At 44.6% G+C, this 21,623-nt stretch overlaps 3 protein-coding genes across 3 annotated transcripts; 1 reads left to right on the top strand and 2 right to left on the bottom strand.

Annotated features, from left to right (window-relative positions):
• Positions 1–12,244: 12,244 nt before the first annotated feature.
• Positions 12,245–12,760, top strand: LOC122521608. The gene has a single exon (XM_043642453.1). The coding sequence runs from the start codon at positions 12,245–12,247 to the stop codon at positions 12,758–12,760; it is 516 nt and encodes a 171-aa protein (XP_043498388.1).
• A 3,631-nt stretch (positions 12,761–16,391) lies between these two features.
• Positions 16,392–17,667, bottom strand: LOC122521607 (histone-lysine N-methyltransferase SETMAR-like). Its single transcript, XM_043642451.1, has 4 exons — positions 17,478–17,667; positions 17,167–17,399; positions 16,789–17,063; positions 16,392–16,602 (listed from the first exon to the last, which is right to left on the bottom strand). Exons 1-4 carry the CDS (start codon positions 17,665–17,667, stop codon positions 16,392–16,394), a joined length of 909 nt encoding a protein of 302 aa, XP_043498386.1.
• Positions 17,668–20,254: 2,587 nt separating this feature from the next.
• On the bottom strand, positions 20,255–21,214 carry LOC122521606. Its single transcript, XM_043642450.1, has one exon. The coding sequence runs from the start codon at positions 21,212–21,214 to the stop codon at positions 20,255–20,257; it is 960 nt and encodes a 319-aa protein (XP_043498385.1).
• Between the last annotated feature and the right edge of the window lie 409 nt (positions 21,215–21,623).

Here is a 21,623-nt window from a genome sequence, read left to right as displayed (position 1 = left end):
GTATCGCGGGTAGGCAACCTGGCCCGCGATGCAAATACTGCTACAGGTAAAAGAAATCATTCACTGGAATAGTAGCCGAGATGCACAGTCATGTGTGTTGAGGAGGTTGATTTGTCTTGACTGGATTCGGTTATTCCGGTCAAGACGTGTATAAGAGGGCGAGGCCTTTGACATATACTTCGTCTTCGGAAGGCGAGGTCATCGATCTGACCAGCTCGGACAGGGTCATCCCGAAGAAGCCCTGGGTTTTCAATCTAGAGACTGGAAGGCTGATAGAACTGATTCAAGACTGCACGATCGAAGCCGAGTCAAGGAGGAAAATTTGCGGAAATATTAAGGGGGAGATCTCTGGACAGATGAAGAGCTGCCACATGGGGATTCTGGAGATGGCCAAAGAGTTGCAGGCGTCCCACAGGACAAATTGCAGCTCTGATGTCTTTGAGGCACTCGAGCAGTTGAGAGCGGAAGCCGAAACCACCCAAAACCGGCTGAAGAGCGTTGAAGAGGAGTGCTCACGCCTTAAGCGGTAGCTTAAACGGAAGGACGCGCTCCTCGCAAATTATACAAATAAAAAGGTCGTCAATGCTGCGAGTGCCCCAACATGGGCAGATACGGTAAGCCAGGCCCGATCTCTAGGGGAGGAGAGATTAGCTGCGGCCAGAGGGGTGGAGGAGATAGACAACAAAGCGATGGCTAGGATCCTCACGGAGTTGTATTGATCGATGAGCAAAATTCAACAGGAGTTGAATAAAATCAATGGGGGGCAGGGTTTTTATGCCCAAGTCGCAGCCCGGTCTCAGGTTGCTCCCCCGCCGCTTCTGGCATCTGTTCCGGACAGGGGCAACCAAGACGATGGGTTCATAGAGGTCAGGAACAGGTGAAGGGGTAAAGTTGCCGCGCCCGCTGGGGGGGTCTTTACCTGTACGGATGCCGGGAGTGTTGGTCCCCTTGTTTATGCTCGTGCGGAGGGACGAAACCCCGCTATGGGGAACAAGGAGAAGAAGAAGAACAAGAAGAAGAAAAAGAAGAAGACCAAGGGAAGATGCGGCTGTCTCTCTGACTTTCGCGGAAGGGGTTTCTTACTTAGAAGCTTTACGAAAAGTTGAAAACTGCGTCAAACTGGACGAATTCGGGGTAAAAGGGCTACCGTACAGACGTGGTCTGACGGGCTCCTTTATATGGCAGGTCCGAGGAAAGAATGCCAACCTGAAGGCAGATAAAGTTGCGCAAGCAATGAGGGGGGTTCTTCCGGAGGCTAAGATTGCAAGGCCTCAAAGGACTGGCCCCATTAGGCTTGTCGGCATCTATCCAACTACCACTCTAACGGCAGTCAAATGTGGCCTACAGGAGGTCAGGTCAGGGTTCGACCCCAATCTAATAACGATGGGGAATATCCGTTTGGGCAGGGGCGGACTTTATGAGGCCAGAGTCGTGGCCCCAACAGCACTATGCCATGCTGCCGTCGAAAGAGGCAGAATCCTGGAGGGGAGGGGTAGAGTTCGGGTGCTTGCTGTTAGACCTAGGCCCCTAAGGTGCTATAGGTGCTTGGTGAGGGGTCACGTAGCTGCTTCTTGTCTTGCGCCGGGTGCTAGGACGGGGGTGTGCTTCACGTGTGAGGAACCAGGGCGCGTAGCGAGAGACTCTGGGGGCAGACCGAGATGCCCGATATGTGTGGAGGCAGGACGTTCCCAAACCTCACACAGGGCTGGGTCCTGGGAGTGTCCGCTGGTGCCTCCTCTTAGGGGGAAGGACACCATCTTGGGAGAGGGGGGCCGCGGGTCGACGAGGCATGGTTAGTGCCCTGGGGAATAACGTTCCGGAAAGTGCTGTTACGAAAACAATAGACGAAAACAATGACTTAGTTATACAAACCAAAAGTGTTGTGCGGGGAGTGATTCCAGGTGCCAACGACGGCATGGAGGTTGAGCAGATGGAGTCCTGCTCCTCCATGATGGACCACATCGCTCAGATAAGTGAACCAGGACCTTCGGTCTCTTTGTCCTGTATAACCCAGGGCAATGGGGACAGGTCTGGTTAAACTAAAAAACTAGAAAAAGGGCTAGGGTAGACACCTGTCTACAAGTTAATTTAAATCATGCGCGCCGCGCCCAGGACTTATTGGGTCAGCGGATGGCAGAGACAGGAGAGCAAGTATTGCTATAGTTTCAGAGCCGTGGTGGGTCCCTCCCAGGGATGAGAAATGGTTTTCATCCCTGGGGGGTCGCCCCTCTCTGCGATTATTGCGGGCAAAGGCGGAGGAACCTGTAGCCTGGTGCGTCGGGGTTTGTTCTTTGTAGCCGTCAAATAGGGGGACTCGCTGGTAGTTTCTGTCTACTTTCCTCCCAGCGAGAAAATAAGTAGTTTTTGTAGACTCCTTGATGAGCTCGAAGAGCTCTTAGGTACATTTCCTGCTCTTCCAGCACTGGTTGCCGGGGACTTAAATGCCCGGTTCCCTAGATGTGATCCGGAAGGCAGAAGCATCCTAAGGGGCGAGTTGCTCTGTATGTGGGCCAATAGGTTAAACCTAAGCCTGGGTAACCAGGTTTGCCACACCACGTGCGTTCGGCCGCAAGGGTCGAGCGTTGTAGACCTTACGTGGGGATCTCCGGCAGCTAGTGTCCGCCTATCGGATTGGAGGGTGGATGAGGCTGAATCCCTTTCGGACCATTTGTATGTAACGTTTAAGTATAGTCACGAGACTACAGGCTTCCGAAGCTTGCGCTCAAGGGACAGGATCTTCCCTAAGTGAGATGCGAGGGCTGTGGATGAGGATAGACTCGCTGCAGATTTTAAAAAATTTATTATTTCAAATTTTTTTTGTAATAAATAATTTTTTCTTTCCTGTATATATATAAAAATTAATAAATATGAAAAAAAAATTAGAAAACAGAAAGAATAGAAATTAATAAAAAAAACTTTTCCCACGAAGGATCGAACACTGACTATCCGTGCGAGAAGCGAGAATGCTACTACTGACGCTATCGCGTCACTTAATTCTCAGTCGAAATTAAAATAATTTAAACATACAGTGACTCTCAGAAATATTTGGACATCAGTGTGTAAGTTTGGGGATAAATCCAAACTGTAATGCGACTCGCTAGATGGAGCTGCTTGACACTCAGACCAAGTTCAAGTCGCCTGGCCGCGGCACTTGAGAGTCGTAACTACGTGAGACGAGAAGTAAACTCGTAGAGATATTTTTGTGATATTCATTTATTATTTAAGTTTAATATTTTAAGTTTATTATATATTATATAACGTTTATTATTTATTATTTAAGTTATAATCATAATAAAGGAAAGCTGTACATTTTTGTTGATTCAGTTTCAACTTAGCATCAACCGTTGTACTAATTATTCAAACCGTAGTTACCACCACTACCAAAACAAAGAAATTTACTTATAAATCAACAACAAAAAAAATGGCTGTTGTTCGAGCAAGATTCTGCTTTGTCTCAGAGGCATTAGACATTAAGACTACCATTTTGAGAGTTCGTACGATTCAATTAGAAGGAGAGGACACTACCTATGAATTCCCGGAAAATTTTTTAACGAAAGAGAAACATCGAGACCTTTTCGAAATCGGAAAAACATAGGCAAGAGTTTAAAAACACGGGGAAAGTTCCGGAAGGTGTGGATTTCTCTTATAGATGATCTCAAAAGTCGTTACTTGGATGAAGAGGGTAACGTATGTTACGACGGTATTTATTTGGATGAGTGTCGGGCATATGCTGATCCTAGTTCCGTTTCTCCCCATAACCTTGAAACCTTCCCGTATGAAAATATCACGTCGCGAATAAAGAACATGGTTCTTGATAAATATTCTGGAAAAAATCAGAACGCGGATACATTTATAGATCAATTTGTGAGTGAGTGCACTCGCATAAATTGTAGAGAAGAAAATTACGCTGAGACGTTGCGTTTTTTTTTGAGGGTCCGGCCCTTGACTGGTTCCAAAGTTTTCTGAAGACTAATAAGATTACACGACCATGGGAGCATTGGAAGAATTCCTTTCTAGATACTTTTGCCGTGATAGGGTGGCCAGAAATAAAATATGCATACGATTTTCGATATTTAAACGGATCACTATTAGAATACGCGCTAAAAAAAAGAAACCTACTTTTAGGCACAGACCCGAAAATATTAGAAAATACTCAAATAAACCTAATCGTTTCGGGCTTACCAGAAAAAATACTACCGCACATATCCAGGAAGGAATTGAATACAATTGATAACCTTATGTCACGCATAAATCACTTAGAAGGTCTTATAGAGATAGAAAAAAAAAGAAAAACAAAAATTCCAGAAGAAATTAAATCAGATAGGAAACCTTGCTCTTACTGCATAAAAAAGGGTTTTCCAAACAGATATCATCCAGAAGAGGTGTGTAGGCTAAAACGATCAGATAAAGAAAAAACGAGAAATGACAAAATAAAAATAATAAATAACACTAGTATGGAAGAGAGCGTAGCGTTTTGGACAAGACAAAAAACGGAGTGCGATCCCACTTATTAGATTAAAAATATGCATCGAGAATAATCCAGTCACTGCGGTATATGACTCAGGAGCAAATGTATCCATTATAAATTACGATACAGTTGTAAATTTAAAATTAAACAAAAAATAAGTGGGGTAAATAAACTTAGTACATTCGCAGGCACTACGAATACGTTAGGCTCAATAAAGTTAGAAACTAAAGTCATGAGTATTTCTAAGACAATATGTTTTTATATTGTAAAAAGTGACTCTTTTCAGGATGACATTTTGCTGGGTCTAGATTCAATTAAAGATTTTAAACTTTGTCAGGACGAAAATTTGAAAATTTTTCAAAAAAATACAAAGAAAGATCGGTTAAATGGGAATATGAAAACAGAGTCAATATCAACAAACATAATTATAAGCAAGGAAAGCTCGTTTGAAGAGATAATAAATAAACAAAAAGAGTTGTTCACGGAAGATAAGTTTGAAGTAGGAAAAATAAACGGTTATGAGGCATCACTAAAGCTTTCGGTAAATAAATATATTGCGCGCACGCCGTACAAATGCTCTAGCGCAGATAACGAAGAAATAAAATTACAAATAAAATCGTTATTGAGAGTAGGCTTAATTAAACGCTCTACTAGTCCTTTCGCAGCTCCGGTAACTCTTGTTTTAAAGAAAGAAGAAGGAAGAAAGTCACGATTGTGCGTAGACTATAGTGAACTAAATAAAATTATCATACCAGAATGCCATCCATTCCCAATGATTGATAATATGTTAATGCGAGTACGAGACTGCAAATTGTTTTCAAAACTGGATATAAACTCGGCCTTCTGGTCAATCCCGATTAGGGAAAAAGATAGATATAAAACCGCGTTTATTACCCAAAACGGGCATTGGCAATGGAAATGCTTGCCTTTTGGTTTAAAGTCTGCTCCAGCGATTTTTCAGAGAATTTTGAGCGACGTTTTAGCGAAAAATAATCTCGAATCTTTCGCGATGAATTATATTGATGATATTCTGATTTTCTCAGAAAATTATTCAGATCATGTACGTCATATTAACGAAGTTCTTATTGCCATGGGAAAAGCGGGTTTAAAGTTAAACAAGAAAAAATGCGCTTTCGCAAAAAAATCAATTACCTATTTAGGACACGAAATCAAAGAAAATATGATACAACCCGTAAATGACAATTTAATAGCAATCAAAGACTTTCCTACACCGCGAAATCAGAAAAATGTTAGACAACTTCTGGGGAAGATAGATTTTTATTTAAAATATATACCACAAGCTTCAATAGAGTTAGAACCACTGCATAAATTACTCAGAAAAAATGTAAAATTTGAATGGACACAAGAATGTGAAGACAGTCTAAGGAAGATAAAAAACTACCTCTGCTCGGAACCAATATTAAAAATTTTCGACCCGAAACTTCCTATTTACATTTTTACAGATGCATCTAAAAAAGGAGTAGCAGCAATTTTAAAGCAACCTCAAAAAGACAACTCTATAAAACCAGTCTTCTACTTTTCAAAAAAATTAACAAAATCACAAGAATATAAACGCGCTATTTTCTTGGAAATTCTGGCAATAAAAGAGTGTATCTTATATTGGCAATACAAGCTTATAGGAAACAAATTCACGATTGTTACAGACCACAAACCACTGGAAAATTTTAATGTAAAAAAGAGTAAAGATCCTGAACTTTTAGAGTTATTACACTACATCTCAAATTTTGATTTCGAAATAAAGTACAACCCGGGAAAAAATAATGCAGAAGCAGATAGCTTTTCTAGAAACCCAGTGTTAGATGAAAGCATGAGCAGTGAAACAGCTATAGAAATAGCAAACTTCTTGTCAATGGAGGAATTGTTGAAAGATCAAAAACAATTAAATATAAAAAAAGAGGATAAATTAGTAAGAAAAAATAATATTTGTTATAAAATTCTAAATAACAAAGAAAAGATATGGGTTTCGGAAAATTTGGGCATTTAAATGATAAAAAATGTTCACAATAAAAGTCATATTGGAGTCAAGCAGTTAAATCTGACATTAACTCAAAAATACTATTTTAAAAATATGCATAAACATATAAAACTTATTTGTCGAACATGTGACACATGCATAAGAAACAATATAGAACAATGCATAAGAAACAATAAGAAGAATACAGAGTTTCGGCCTGCCAATATGAGAGGTACGGTGAAACACGGAGGTAGCAGCGTAATGGTTTGGGGCTGCATGTCGACTTCCGGCGTTGGAAATTTAGTTTTTATCGATGGCATCATGGATAAGAATGCTTACTTAAGCCTCTTGAAGAACAATTTAAAACAAAGTGAGGAAAAAATGGGGATTTCAGAAGACTTTAAATTTTACCAGGATAATGATCCTAAGCATAAAGCACGTATTGTACAGGAGTTTTTATTATACAATTGCCGCAATGTTCTTCATCCTCCTCCACAGTCGCCGGACCTTAATCCCATAGAAAACTTATGGGATGAATTGAACCGACGGATTCGCAGGACGCCCATTCGCTCAAAAGAAGAGTTAAAAATAAGGCTTCAAGACGAATGGTCATCCATATCCATAGAATACGTAAAAAAAATAATTTCTAATATGCCGAGTCGATTAAGACACGTCATAAAACAAAATGGTTATGCAACAAAATATTAAAGTGGGGTGGATAATGTTAAATTTTGTTTCAAAGATGTCATTTTTGATAGTGTCCGAATATTTTTGTGACCCGAAAATGTTGCATTATTTCCTTTATTTATGTCTATTATATATGTAATGTATGTAAATTTTATAAACTAATCATATGTCTTTAGTAACATGAATAAAACGCTTATTATTAGAAAAAGTAACGGACACGATTCCTTTTCACATAACTGAGATATTAAGTCGTAAAGCTTGCCATACACTGGTGTCCGAATATTTCTGAGAGTCACTGTATATACAACAAAAGTCAAAACTTTAAAACCTTTTTCTCAAAAACGACTGCGCATTTTGAAAAAATCCTTTACAACGATAACACCCTAAAAGTATACTACTAATATACCAAAGCTCGTTAAGATCTGTGGAGGTCCTAGTGTAAGGTCCCCTTGTTAGTGTACAAAGAGGGGCCTATTCAGACCAGCAAGAAACATGTCAAGGTTCTAGGGACGGATGCCGTCGCTTTAGTAAGAACGTATAACCGGGCGAGGCCGCTTACTTATACCTCCTTATCCGAGGGAGAAGTAATAGATCTGACTAGCCCGCATAGGGGTGTTCTGGTCTAGGATCCTTCTATCGAGAGTCTGGAGATCGGTAGGCTCCTTGTTCTAGGTAAGGAGGCTTTGGTCACGGCAGAGGCTGACACGATTAGATCGGCCAACCTTAAGGGCAAGGTATCTGGCCGCATGAAGCGCTGCCACCTTAAGGTTTTTGATATCATTAAAACCCTTAATGATCGCTTCGATGCGAGGGGTCAGGTAGAGCACAACTGCGCAGAGGCTGTTGCTCAGTTAAGGGCAGAGAACAAGATAATTGTAGAGCAGAATAGGCAGCTATTGGAGGAAATGGCGCTCATGAGGAAGGAGAAGAATAATGTAGCGCAATTCCTTCCAACGCCGCTTAGTACAGCGCAAGTAGGTAGGACCCTGCCAGCAAGAAAGGAACTGTCTAGCTGAGTAGGGGCTGACCAGCAGTATTCGCAGGCTAGTGAAGGTAGTGAAGGGGACGGAGAACTTTTAAGATACCTCGTCAGAGCTGTTTGTGATATGCAGCAACAGCTCAGGACAATGTCCTATTCGGAGGTGGCCTCTGGGCCACAAACATGAGTTCCTTCTGCACCCCTTGCTTCTTCACAGGCTAGTCAAGGAGAATTTGTAGAGGTCGTCCGCCGGGATAGAAGACGGGCAACCTCGGGCAGACAGGTAATGCCCATTGGAGCTCGTTCAGTTGCTGGCGATACTCCTGCAAGACCTTCAAAGAAGAGTAGAAACAGGAGAAAAAGGCGAAGTAGGGCTCGAGAAGCGGCGGCTTTCTCCCTTACCTGTGAAGAAGAGGGGGGTTACCTCGCGGCCTTAAACAAGGCTAACAATACAATAGACCTTGAAAAATTAGGGATGCAGGGATTGCCTTGTAGGAGAGGGCTAAATGGCTCTTTTATTTAGCAGGTCCGAAAAAAGGTGGAGGACTCCAATGCTGAGAAGTTCGTTAAGGCGCTGAAGCGTGCTGTACCGGAGGCTAAGATCTCGCGACCCCAGCGGACAAGCTCCATCAGACTCGTGGGTCTGGAAGGAGGGGCCACTAGTACCTCTATCAGATGCGCTCTGCTTCAGATTAAGCAGGGAGTGGACCCAAACCATATAAGGGTTGGGAACATGCAGCTCGGCAGAAGACGACTTAGAGAGGTCACGGTTACTGCCCCCACGGCGATGTGCCTTGCTGCCCTCGACAGAAAGAGGATTACAGTCAACTTTACCTCAGCTCGGGTTCTGGCACTCAGACCAAAACCCCTAAGATGCCACAGATGCCTGGCAAGGGGACACGTGGCTGTTTCGTGTCCTGCTTCAGCTGCCAGGGTTGGGGTTTGATTTTTGTGCAGGAAGCGAGGCCATGTGGCGAAGACATGTCCTGATAAGCCAAGGTGCCCGATCTCTATTGAGGCCGGTCGGAAATAAACAGGGTATAGAACGGGGTCGTGGAAGTGCCCGACTCTGCCTCCATTAAGAAGGCCTGACAAAGTGTTCGGGGAGGCTCAGGACCTGCCCAGCGTAGGTCCTGGTCCTTCTACGAACTGTAGCATCATTGCGGACAAAGTACTATCGAAAGCTGTGGGGGTTGTTGATCCCGAAACATTGACGGTGGAAGACAATGAGTGTTGAGGAAAATATGGAAAGAGGGGGAAATACCGAAGTAACGGAGAAGAGGGACAATGTGCATGATTTATAAAAAACGGGATAAAGATATTATAGAAAATTACAGAGGAGTAACATTAACTTGCACACCATATAAAATATATACTAGTATGTTGAATGAAATGTTGAAAAAGAAGATACAGGGTAAGTTAGCGGAGAGCCAGTTTTGTTTTAGAGAGAAAAGAGGAGTAATAGAAGCAATATATACAATTAAACATATAGTAGATGATAAGCTAAGTAAACCGAAAGGAAAAGTTTTTGCATGTTTTGTTGTCCTTAAAGAGGCGTTTGACAGGGTGGACAGAGAAGTATTAAAAGAGAGGTTGAGGGAGATGTGGGTTGGGATTAAGTTTAGTAGGAGGATTATGGACATATATAGAGAAACAATAAATGTAATCAAAGTAGGAGAAGAAGAAGTGGAGGAATTTTTGACGGAAAAGGGGGTAAGGCAAGAATGCCCGTTAAGTCCAACTCTGTTTAATATATATATGGCGGTCTTAGAAGAGGAGATGAGAAAATGGCAAGAAGGACGATGTAGAGTTGGGAACGAGAAGGTATGGAGTGTATCATATGCTGACGATATTATATTGATAGCAGATAGAGAAGAAGAATTGAAAGGTATGCTAAGAAGGTTTAAAAATTATCTGAAAAGGAAGAAAATGATATTAAACGAAGCAAAAACAAAAATTCTGGTATTTAAAAAGAGAAAAGAAAAGGATAGTTTGAGGAAGTGGGATGATAGAGAATTAGACTTTATTAATTAAAAATTAAAATTAAAATAATTGACTTAAATCATGCGCGACGCGCCCAGGACTTGCTAACGCAACTTATGGTAGAGACATGTGCTAGCGTTGCTATCATCTCAGAACCGTGGTGGGTTCCTCCCAGGGACGAGAGATTGTTCTCGTCCCTCAGGGGGACCCCCCTCTCTGCGGTGTTAGTGAATAGAAGTGAAAGACCCTGTAGCCTGGTGCGTCGGGTTTCTTTCTTTGTAGCCGTTAAGTAGGGGGACTCGCTGGTAGTTTCTTTCTACTTTCCTCCTAGTGAGAACATTGATATGTTTTGTAGACTCCTTGATGAGCTCGAAGAGCTCTTAGGAAGATTCCCTGCCCTTCCATCACTTGTGGCTGGGGACTTCAATGCCCGGTTCCCTAGATTGGATCCGGATAAGGGGCGAGTTGCTCTGTATGTGGGCCAATAGGTTAAACCTAAGCCTGGGTAACCAAGCTAGCCTCCCCACGTGCGTTCGGCCGCAAGGGTCGAGCGTTATCGACCTTACGTGGGGCTCGCCAGCTGCCGGTGTCCGCTTATCGGATTGGAGTTTGTATGAGGCTGAGTCCCTTTTGGACCATTTGTATGTCTCTTATAAGTATTGTCATGAGGCTACAGATTTCCTAAACTTGCGCTCGAGGAACAGTGGTTTCCCTAAATAGGATGCGAGGCCTGTGGACGATGACATTCTCACCGCAGCTCTTTTATTTGGAGAGTGGTCACGTACGGCCGGTGGTGTCCGCGGTTGTGTGCGTGGACAAGTCCACTGGGTTCGGGACACTTTGGTAAGGGCATGCCAGATTTCCATGCCAAAAGTTAGGAACACGGTGGACAGAATAAAGTCGGTTCCATGGTAGTCGCATGATATCGCGACGTTGCGAGCAAGAGCTAAGGGCATTGCCTGGAGGGACTTTGTGGCTACAATAGAGGAGGATCCGTGGGGAAGGCCGTACAAGCTGGTCATGGGAAAGCTCAGGGCTCGCGACGTACTAGTCACGGAGGCCTTGGACCCTGCTCTTTTAGACCGGATAGTGGGTTCTCTCTTTCCCGAGGGTGTGCGGTCGGTGACCCCGAGTGTCCCCCTTGTGCGGGATGACCCCATTATTAGGGCTGAGGAGGTGTCCAAGGCAGCAGCTAAGATCGCTGGAGGAAGAGTCCCAGGTCCAGATGGAGTGCCGGGCCTTGTGGTCAAGAAAGCGGCCGCACACTGCAGCCTGGGACTGGCTGAATGCTTTACGACTTGCCTGCAGAGGGGAATCTTCCCGAGGATATGGAAGAGGGCTAGGCTTGTCCTAGGTTGTTCCTTGGTCCCAAGAAGAAGCCGGACGGGTAAATTGGCCTTTTTAGTTTCTATAGGCCAATCTGTCTGTTGGATGAGGTGTGGAAGCTTTTTGAGAGGGTCATCGTCTCCAGGGTGAGCGAGTTTCTTGATGCCAGGAACTTAATTTCTCCAGCGCAGCATGGATTCCGGCTGGGACGCTCGACGATTTGGGCTATAATAAGTACAAAGTGATATATTCAGGAGTGCATGGACAGGAGACGTGTGGGCGTTATGGTGTCCCTCGACATCAGCAATGCCTTCAACTCGCTTCCCTGGGAGATCATCGTAGACGCAATGGTTGCTTGTGATTTCCCCGCCTATCTGATAAACATTACCAAGGACTATTTGCGTGACCGGCTGCTGCTCTTCACCGGAAGGCAGGGCTGAGTGTACATGAGACTGGTGACGTGTGGGATTTTACAGAGCTCGGTCCTATGCCCCACACTATAAAATATTGTTTATGATGGTGTCCTCCGAGTCCCGCTGCCAGGAGGGTCCCGGGTTGTCTGCTATGCAGATGACACGGCCCTCCTTTTAGCGGGGCGGGACCTATCACAGGCACTAATAGCCGCGGAACAGGGCCTAGAGGTCCTTGTTGGTGTGATTGAGGGGTTGGGCCTTAAAGTGGCACCACACAAAACGGAGGCAATGGCCTTCCCTGCCTCTGCCATCCGCAGACGCAGGATTGCTCCCCCCCTGTGATTAGACTCAGGGGGGCTTGTATCGCGGTGAAGCCCAGTGTCAAATACCTGGGCATAGTATTAGATTCTGGAATGACATTTAGGCCCCACTTCGAGGCTTTGATTCCGAAAGCGGAGGGTATCCTTCGGTCGATTGGGAGGCTCCTTCCGAACCTTCATGGACCGAGGGAAAAGAAGCGACGCCTCTATAGCAGCGTGATCCACTCCGTGCTCCTTTATGGTGCTCCGGTGTGGTGGCGCGCTGTTGTGGAAGATCAGAGGGTCAGGCGGGCTGTTCGGGCCCTGCAAAGAAGGGTAGCAATCAGGGTGTGTTGCGCGTATAAAACGGTGTCCTTCCATGCGGCAATGATGGTCGCGGGGATAATTCCCCTCGATCATCTAGCTTCGCAGCTGTCAGATATTCACGCAGCGGTCAGGGACGCAGAGGAACCTGTGTCCCCTTACACGAAGGCCGTGCTGTTTGCTATTGCCAAGAAGAGGGCAATTGCTGCATGGAAAGAGGAAGAGTTAGGACTCTTAGGTGCAACGGGGGCTACTGGGGTGTGCGTGAGGGCTGCTATTGCCGATAGGTTGGAGGAGTGGGTTTGAAGGCCGTTCTCTATTGGAACGACCTTTCATGCCACTCAGCTAATGACTGGACATAGCTGCTTTCCCGCGTACTTTCATAGAATAGGGAAGTTTTATTCCCCGCAGTGTTTTCACTGCGGGGCAGATGTTGATGACCCTGATCGAGTGCCCGGCGTGGATGGATGCGAGAGACACTCTGGTGAGTGATTTAGGGGGGGGGGTGCAGCTCACCCTTTACGAGATAGTCAGGGTTTCTCTGAATACCTCGGGGGCGTAGGCTGCATTCCAGTCCTTTTCAGGACTAGTGATGAAATCCAAAGAGGACAGTGAGAGAGAGAGAGAGAGAGAGAGAGAGAATGGTATAAGAGTGCAAGATGAATGCGATTGAGGCCGGATAAGAGGCCTGCTCCTGAGCGGCCCCCTTCGAGCGAGTCACCGGGCAGCTCTGTCGGCGCCTGGCCTGGTTTTGCGCGCCGCTTCCCCTTGAAGTGTGTCTGTACATGCTGATGCATGGGGTACGTGCACCTAGCCAGTGGGTCATTTGACGGATGGCTGGGTTTGTATATATAGTTATAAGTAAGTTAAGAAGCACTTCGGGGAGACCGTTGAGTGCGCAGTAGTCTTTAGGGTATGAGTGTGAATGTTATGTATGAATGGGTGAGAGCATGGGAAAACCGGCCAGTCTAACCAGGGATAGGAGAGTTTGCGTGAAATATGTCCGTATCACGAATCCGCATTTCCTATCTCTTTTCATGTTAGCTTTAGTATCAGGTGGGTCTTTTAGTCGGTAAAAATCCGACACTTCTTTGGGTACCGGGTCCAGGGGGCCTTTTGAATGTTTTTCCCCCTGACGAAAAAAAAAAAAAAAAAAAAAAGGGTTCCCCCCGTGGGTAGGGAAGGGGTAGTAGAATACTTCCACAGTAATCCTTGCTTTTCGTAAAAGGCGACTAAAAGGGATGGTATGAAAGGTGTTTGAATGTTTCCCGTTTGGCTATATCTCTCTTTAATACTTTCTGTCCCCTCTTACTCTACTTTTTTCTTTTCTCCTACTTTTATCTATTCCTTTTCTTTCTGCTGGGGACATGTGCCCAATATCAAATTTTTTGAAAATATGGAAGGCACAACCTCAGTATCTAATCGGTGTGGGAGGGATACCCACACAACGGCGGTGTTTAGTTGTGGCAGGAGAGGCTACTATCCATTGACATCATGCAACTTTCAGGAGTCTAGGCTAGGCAACCCGGCCCAGACTCTGGTTAATGCGTCGGGAAGTTGTTCGCTGGTAGGCGACCTGACCTGTGGACCGACTAATGCCTCAGGAAGGAAGGAGGGCCGTTGTGGCGAGACGCGGCGAGGGACGGAGGAAGGACTGCCTTCGGGTACGCAATCCTTCACCTCATTCAGGACGTGTAAGCGGCCGAGGCACCTGACCTATACATCCTCGTCTGAGGATGAGGTTGTGAACCTTACGGGAATGGAGGAGAGTCTATCCGCTGGAACTCCTTCGGTGAAGAGTCTGGAGTCTGGCACTGGAGAAGATGAGGAAAGCCATGACAATGGCAGAGGCGGACAGGATGAGGTCAGCGAACCTCAAAGGAGAGGTGTCGGGCAGGATGAAACGTTGCCTCCTCCAAGTATTGAAGATTGTGAAGACGTTGGACGACCTCTTTGGATCAGGGGGACTGACGGAACACCGATGCATGGAGGCCGTCGCTCAGCTTTGAGCAGAGAACAAGCTGATGGCCGAGCAGAATAGGCAGCTAAGAGATGAGGTGGCCCGTCTCCAAATAGAGAAAAGGAAAGAAGCGCTACCCCCTCCTCCGTCTAGCTCGGGGAGGGCTGATAAGACCCCGCCAGTGAGTATAACTCTGGCTGGCGACGCAGGAGTGCAACGACGGATCCAACGGGCCCGGGAAGGCGAGAAGAGTGACAGGGAGCTGATCCGGCATCTTGTCAGGGCTGTCGCTGACATACAGCAGCAGCTACGCGGCAGAACATCTTATGCAGAGGCGGTTTCCAGGTCCCCGGTCGTGGCCCTATCTGCTCCTCCAGCAACCTCATAGGCCATAACACCTTTGCGCCAAGAAGGAGAATTTGTTAAGGTGGTCCGAAGGAGTAAGAGACGGGCAAATCAGAGGCCTGCCGGACAAGATGTGCCAGCAGGAGCATTCCCATCGGCCGGTGCTGCTCCTGTGGGCCCATCTAGGAAGAACAAGAAGAGGAAGAATAAGCGCAGGAGGGCACGGGAGGCTGCGGCTGTCTCTCTTACCTGCAAAGAGGAGGGTGGCTATCTATCGATCTTAACAAAGGCCAAAGATTCCATAAACCTTAGAGAAATCGGGTTAGGTGGACTGCAATGTAGACGCGGACTTAATGGATCCTTTATCTGGCAGGTCCGGGTCAGAGAAGCAGAGGCGAAAGCAGAAAGGGTTGCTAAAGCGCTGAGGCGTGCAGTGCCGGAGGCAAGAATTTCAAGACTACAGCGGACCAGTCTTATCAGGCTTGTGGGTCTCAAACCAGCGGCGACCATAACATCTATCAGGTGTGCCCTGCTCGAGATCAAACAGAGAGTGGATCCGAACAACATTAAGGTTGGAGACATTAAAATTGGAAGAGGACGGTCTGGGGAGGTCACCGTTACTGACCCAACGGCAATATGTCTGGCGGCTCTTTAAAGAAGGAGGATAATCTTCAACTTTACCTCCATTCGTGTCCTGGCACTGAGGCCAAGACCCCTTAGATTCCACAGATGCCTAGCTAGGGGACATGTTGCGGTTTCGTGTCCTGCTCAAGCTGCTAGGGTAGGAGTCTGCTTTGTGTGCGGGGAACCAGGCCACGTGGCAAAGGAATGCCCTGGTAAGCCCAGGTGCCCAATCTGCGTCGAGGCAGGTCGACCGCAAACGGGTCATAAAGCAGGTTCGTGGGAGTGCCTGGTTGTTTCTTCAATAAAAAGAGGACGTAGTGTTTGGAGGGGCTCAGGGTCTACCCTGCGTAGACTCTGGTCCTTCCCCAAACTGTAAAACATTAACACGTTGACTGCCGTGTCACTCGTATTCGGGAGACAGCTAAAGTTCTTATCAGGACACGTCACCCGTATTCGGGTGACAGCAAGAGTTCCCATCGAGCCGTTTCCCCCCTACTTCCGTGACTCCTTCCAAAGGATTTCCGAACATATTTAGGTAAATATTTGACAGGAGATAATAATACCGTTGAATTTTTTTAAAAATCGATTATTAACAAAATTATTTACAGTGCAAAATATTGAAGCATTTACTGCAAAGTTTCGGTTGACCAGGGCAGTTTGGACAAAAAGTAGTAAGTTTTCTGAGATTTACTCGTGCCTTTGATTGTTCTTGTTCTTGCCTTTTATGTGCCTAACACCGTTTACATGCGCGTTTAAGGCCTTTCCCGAAATTATTTCTGCGAACTGCGATGAAATGCGTATTTCGTCGAACCAAAGAGACGGCTAAATCTTTACTTAGTCCTAGTAACCTTGCAGCAATCAGTTCTCTGAATCGTCTAATATTTACAGTTTTTTTTGTCGCAATTTTGTAAACGACCAAGGCGTTTACAATTGACGTCCCCAGCAGAATGTTAACACCAAGCTTTCTATACAACTTGATTCCTTTCCTCATCGTCGTGGCACAGGAAATTATGTTTTAATATCTTCTTCTCCGCCTAGTTCTCCAACTATATTACTAAAAACATCCTGAGGGATGTCGCCTTTTCTAATCATTCCAGCCTTGATAAGGGCATCAAAGGTGGACTTCTTTGGTTTGGGATAATCTCTCGAGGTTCCTGCCACAGCTAAATCTTTGGAGGGCCCAGCTTGAGGAATGTCCTTTTTACCCTTGCGGTCCATACTGAAAAAACAATATTCTTCTCGAAATATAATAGGTTGTACAGAAAATTCGTGATGATATTTTAGGACAAATAAAACGGAGCTCATTTAAATATTGATATACATTAATTAAATTGTATAGGTACTATTCTGCTTCACAATCTTTCTCCATCTTTCCTGTAGCTTGAGAATTCCGTCCTTTCAGAACCTCTCAGATTTCTCGGCAAAAAATTTATCCAAATGGGTTTTGATCTCATCCGAAGAGTCGACATTTTTTCCATTAAAGGAATTTTGTAACGACCGGAAAAGGTGGAAATCCGACGGCGCAAGGTCTGGCAAATACGGTGGATGGGGTAAGACATCCCAACGAAACTCTAACAATTTTTGTTGAGTCCTCAAAGACACATGCGGTCGCGCATTGTCGTGATGAAACACGACGCCCTTCCAATTCGCAATTTCTGAACGTTTTTGTTCAATTGCTGTCTTCAATTTATCAAGTTGAGAACAATACTTTTCCGAATCTATCGTTTGGTAAAAGCTCATAATATAAGACTTCTTTCCAATCCCACCATATACAAAGCATTACCTTTTTCGGATGAAGACCGGCTTTTGGGGTGACTAAAGGTGGTTCATCACACTTTCTCCAGGACCTTTTCTTCTTCTTCTCGTTGCGCTTGTAAAGCAAGTCGCAAATGGAGATGCGGTCCAACAGATTTTTCTCTGTTAGATCGTGCGGAACCCATATATCAAGGCGGCTTACATAACCAAGCTTCACGGTATGATCGTGTATGGTTGATTTTGATGGACTTAGCATTCCTGCTAATTGACGTAATGTCGAGCGTGGGTTGTTCTCGATTTCTGTTCTAATCATATCTTAGTTTGTGGTGGACGGCCTACCTGGGAGTTCTTGATCTTCCAGGTCGAAATTTCCAGCTTTAAACCGAGCAAACCACTTTTGCACAGTTCTTTCGGCTACAGCATCCTCGCCATAAACAGCGCATATCTTATTTGCCGCTTGTGTGGCAGTTTTGTTCTTTCGGAAAAAGAAAAGCATTAAATGCCTATAATGCACTTTATTTGCCACCATATTCTAAGGCGTACAAAACTGATAAAAATTAACGAATCTTAACCAAACTTTTTTCCAAATATAACTGAAGCTATCTCTTTTAGAATATGTACACATGTCATTTGATTTTAATAATTGTGATATATTCAGTCAGGTCTCTCGCGCTACCTACCGAAAATCGGCACGAACTTTCCGGACAACCCATTATATAGTTATTGTTACTCTGACACACTTGGGTTAGTTCTCAAGAGATGAAGATCCCTCCGAATCTGGTTGTAGACTTTAGGGTTATTCCTCCTGGTCAATAGGTGGTAAAATAATACACCAAGTAGTTATCTACTTGCAAACCCAACTGCACATCACAACGAATTCCCCTTTAAATCTACCTTGACAAACAGAGTCTTTGGAATCTACAAGCATAAGCAGCAGGATGAGTGATCAGATGTACTTGTATTTATTAAGCGTTGTATGTCTGTCAATGTGAACTGATCGTTCTACGATCTACAAGTAGTTCGTTTGCTGGATATATTTCGATCGTTTCGAACGCGCGGCTACTCAGAGATTCTCGGAGATACGTGTGTTTCTCTAAATCGTACATATCGGTTCGCGCGTCTATAAAGGAAGGTTGAGAAGCTATCTTTGGATGAGAGCCGTTTTCCTGGTCTCCGTCGAATTTCGGTACTCCAATACATCGTAATTTAACTGGTCATTCGGTTGTATTGGTGGTATTGATAGTTATGCTGGTATCACTCGCGATGTTAACCGCAAATGTTGTGTTTGGTTGGGTTCTCGCTTGATTCTGCAATGTAAGCTGCTATTTCAACAACTTAAGAGCCACATGGAACAATTTTTGGAGTTATTTTCCATATTAACTGATTATAACTCTCATTATAGTTTTATGTAAATCCACCAGCACACATTTCGAATTATTTACTTTGCTAAGGTCTTCATAAATTGGATATATAGCTTCAGCAACATCAGCTGGTAAAGTTGGATAATCATGGGTGTAAGAAGATAATGTGTCTCTTGCTAGCGTTTGCTGCCAACTACACCATGAACCTTCTCCACCTGGGCACCACATTTCGTTTTGAGTCTTCTCATCAGTCAACCAATATTAAAAGACTTCACCGCCGCCTCCCACATCCCTCCGAAGTGTGATGATCGAGGGGGGATGAAGTGCCACCTGATCCCCTCATCCGATAGCTTACGCGAAATGAGATCTTGTATTTCGTTCGCGGCGCCCACGAAATTTGCTGCATTATCAGAATATATATCAGAACATTTTCCTCGGCAAGCCATAAATCTCCATAACGCCGCCAAAAATGTCTCGGTCATCAAATCGCTTACTAATTCTAAATGTACTGTATTTGCCGAAATTCCTCCAACATGGAGTCCTCCGGCGATTGGATTAAGCGTTAATTATCGCCTCTACTTCCGATTATGGTGATATATAAATATCACCTTCACCCATTTGCATCATCGCTCTACTTAAGCTTCCACATTGAAACATCAGCAACGTTCAACAAACGAATGACGCGTATCACCACGCGCGGTCGATCGTATGTGCAGTAACGGGCATCGAAATTATCGATGATGATTCATGATAAAAATTCATCGAGCTCTTTAAAAATGTACTTTTTAAACGATTTATACAAAGTATTATATCGCATTTTACATTTTTTTACACAAAAGGATAAACAAATATTTTTTTATAAATAAAATAAACTTATTTTATGTATTTGCCAAAATTCCTCCAACACGGAGTCCTCCGGCGATTGGATTAAGCTTATTATAAGGAGGTGAAAAGGTGAATTAGAATAAAATAAAACACGTGGTTGAGCCAATAAGTGCAATGCTTTATTGGCTCGTCAGGGAAAAGGCCTTGCGGCAAAAAACCCTGTTGTTATCAGTACAATGGACGACGATGGATAACGGACATAGTCCGTGATCACTTCTCGTCACGATTAACCCGGATGGGTAATCACGTTAAAAGAAATAGAAATTATATCTCTCACCGTTAATTATCGCCTCTACTTCTACTACCGGGTTACCACCTCTACGTCTATTACCGGGTATATCTGTAAGACGTATTCGTCTTAACAGATGAATTCTTTGCCTCTCTAATATTCCTCTCGCTTGTAGTCTCCGGGTATCTTGTTTCCAAGTGTTCTCGTAGGCGTCCAGCGTTGGAATAGACCGAATGTCTTTTGTAATGAGCCCTGCAGGGTGCTCTCACTCGACGGTCGAGTGGTGGGGTTATGGATGCTAGTTACTAGTAACTCTCTATCGATTTAGTGGGCGCATAGTAAATCTCGTATTTTAGTTACAATCGATTTTCGGCTATGATCGATTCCGATCGTACATACTCCCCCCGTTGAGAGGGTACCTATCAACAATATTCTTAACCTACGTAGGTATGACGTTAATTTCTTAATTTAGGTTACAATGGGTTTGTCGTAGATCGTTTAGCGTCGTTATAATGTCGCTGGCCAGGCGACTTATATATCTTGTATATCTTGTATATCTTGTATATCTTGTACGTACAAGCTTATCCATTGCAAATTACATTATGTATTAATATTTCGTCTAGCGTGTATATTTAAACTATTCATCTATCACTTAATAAAGGACAGATGGTTGTCGCGTTTCGCTTGTTGTTTCCGTGAGTAGTTTTTATGGTTACTACCCGAACCACTTCGTCTTCTCCGGGATGGACGTCTATGATCCGTCCCAATTGCCACCTCATGCAGGGTTGATTTTTATCGATGAGGATGACTATTGTGTCCTTCTCCAGTTTATATTGGGAATTATTCCATTTCTGTCGTTTCTGCAGCTCGCGTAAATATTCGATGTACCACCGTCGCCAGAAGTCTTGTCGCACCTTTGTAATGTTCTTCCATGACGATAGTCGATTTATCGGCGTGTTTTCGTAGTTTTCTTCTGGTAGCATATTCAGAGGTCTTCCTACTAAAAAATGTGCAGGTGTTAGAGCTGCCGCATCGTTCGGATCTGACGAAATAGGGCATAAAGGTCTCGAATTTAATATGGCTTCGATTTCGATCGCGAATGTGTTCAGTTCCTCATAGGTAAATAAGGCTTCTCCTACCACCCGTCTAAAATGGTGTTTGAATGACTTAACCGCGGCCTCCCATAGACCTCCGAAATGAGGTGATAATGGGGGGTTGAAGTGCCACGAGATTCTTTGGTCGGTCGCGTAATTATGGATCTTTGTTTTGAACTCTTCCGATTCGATTAACGCGTATAATTCCCTTAATTGGTTGTTCGCCCCGACAAAATTGGTACCGTTATCCGAATATACGTGCGATGGAATCGCTCTTCGCCCCGTGAAGCGTCGAAAGGCGGCCAGAAAAGCGTCTGTTGTCAAGTCGCTGACTAACTCGATATGCACGGCCTTTATGCACATGCAGACGAAGATGCACCCGTATACCTTCACGCGACCCTTATTTCGGTATTTCTTTTCTTTCACGTAGAGTGGACCAAAGAAATCCACTCCAGTGTGGGAAAACGCGATGGTTTCTTGGACTCGAGATCTCGGTAGATCGCCCATTTTGTATTGTATGCCAGATGCACGGAATCGAATGCAACGTACGCAATGACGTACGATTTTTCGCACTTGATTCTTACCGTCCAAAAGCCAAAATCGTTGGCGTATAGCGTAGAGAGTAGTTTGTATGCCGGCGTGAAAATTTTGTTCATGGAATTTCCGGATGAGGAGATCGGTCACGTGGTGGTGCGATGGTAATAATATTGGACATTTCTCCTGGAAAGGTAAGTTCGCATTCTTTAATCGGCCTCCTACTCGAATCAAGCCCGTTTCATCAATGATTGGGTTTAGCGCGGCGAGTCTTGCGCCCTTTACTCCCCCCGATTCAGTTAATCTATCCTTTTCGGCGCGAAATTGTTCATTTTGTATGAGCCTGAGTACGTGTCGTTCTGTATCTATTATTTCCGCGGTC

The sequence above is a fragment of the Polistes fuscatus genome, unplaced genomic scaffold (genome assembly GCF_010416935.1).
Source record: "Polistes fuscatus isolate 324 unplaced genomic scaffold, CU_Pfus_HIC Scaffold42, whole genome shotgun sequence".
NCBI lineage: Eukaryota > Metazoa > Arthropoda > Insecta > Hymenoptera > Vespidae > Polistes > Polistes fuscatus.
The sequence above is the reverse complement of the archived record's forward strand: the minus strand, read 5'-3'. Positions and strand labels throughout refer to the sequence as shown.

What these genes read in the sequence shown, in the direction of transcription:
- LOC122521608 (XM_043642453.1), top strand. Translation starts at nt 12,245, where the DNA reads ATGACATTTAGGCCCCACTTCGAGGCTTTGATTCCGAAAGCGGAGGGT.
- LOC122521607 (XM_043642451.1), bottom strand. Translation starts at nt 17,667, where the DNA reads ATGGTGGCAAATAAAGTGCATTATAGGCATTTAATGCTTTTCTTTTTC. An exon ending in GGAAGATCAAGAACTCCCAG is followed by an intron (nt 17,400 to 17,477) that starts GTAGGCCGTCCA and finishes TACGTCAATTAG; the next exon opens with CAGGAATGCTAAGTCCATCA. An exon ending in CCGGTCTTCATCCGAAAAAG is followed by an intron (nt 17,064 to 17,166) that starts GTAATGCTTTGT and finishes GATAAATTGAAG; the next exon opens with ACAGCAATTGAACAAAAACG.
- LOC122521606 (XM_043642450.1), bottom strand. Translation starts at nt 21,214, where the DNA reads ATGGGCGATCTACCGAGATCTCGAGTCCAAGAAACCATCGCGTTTTCC.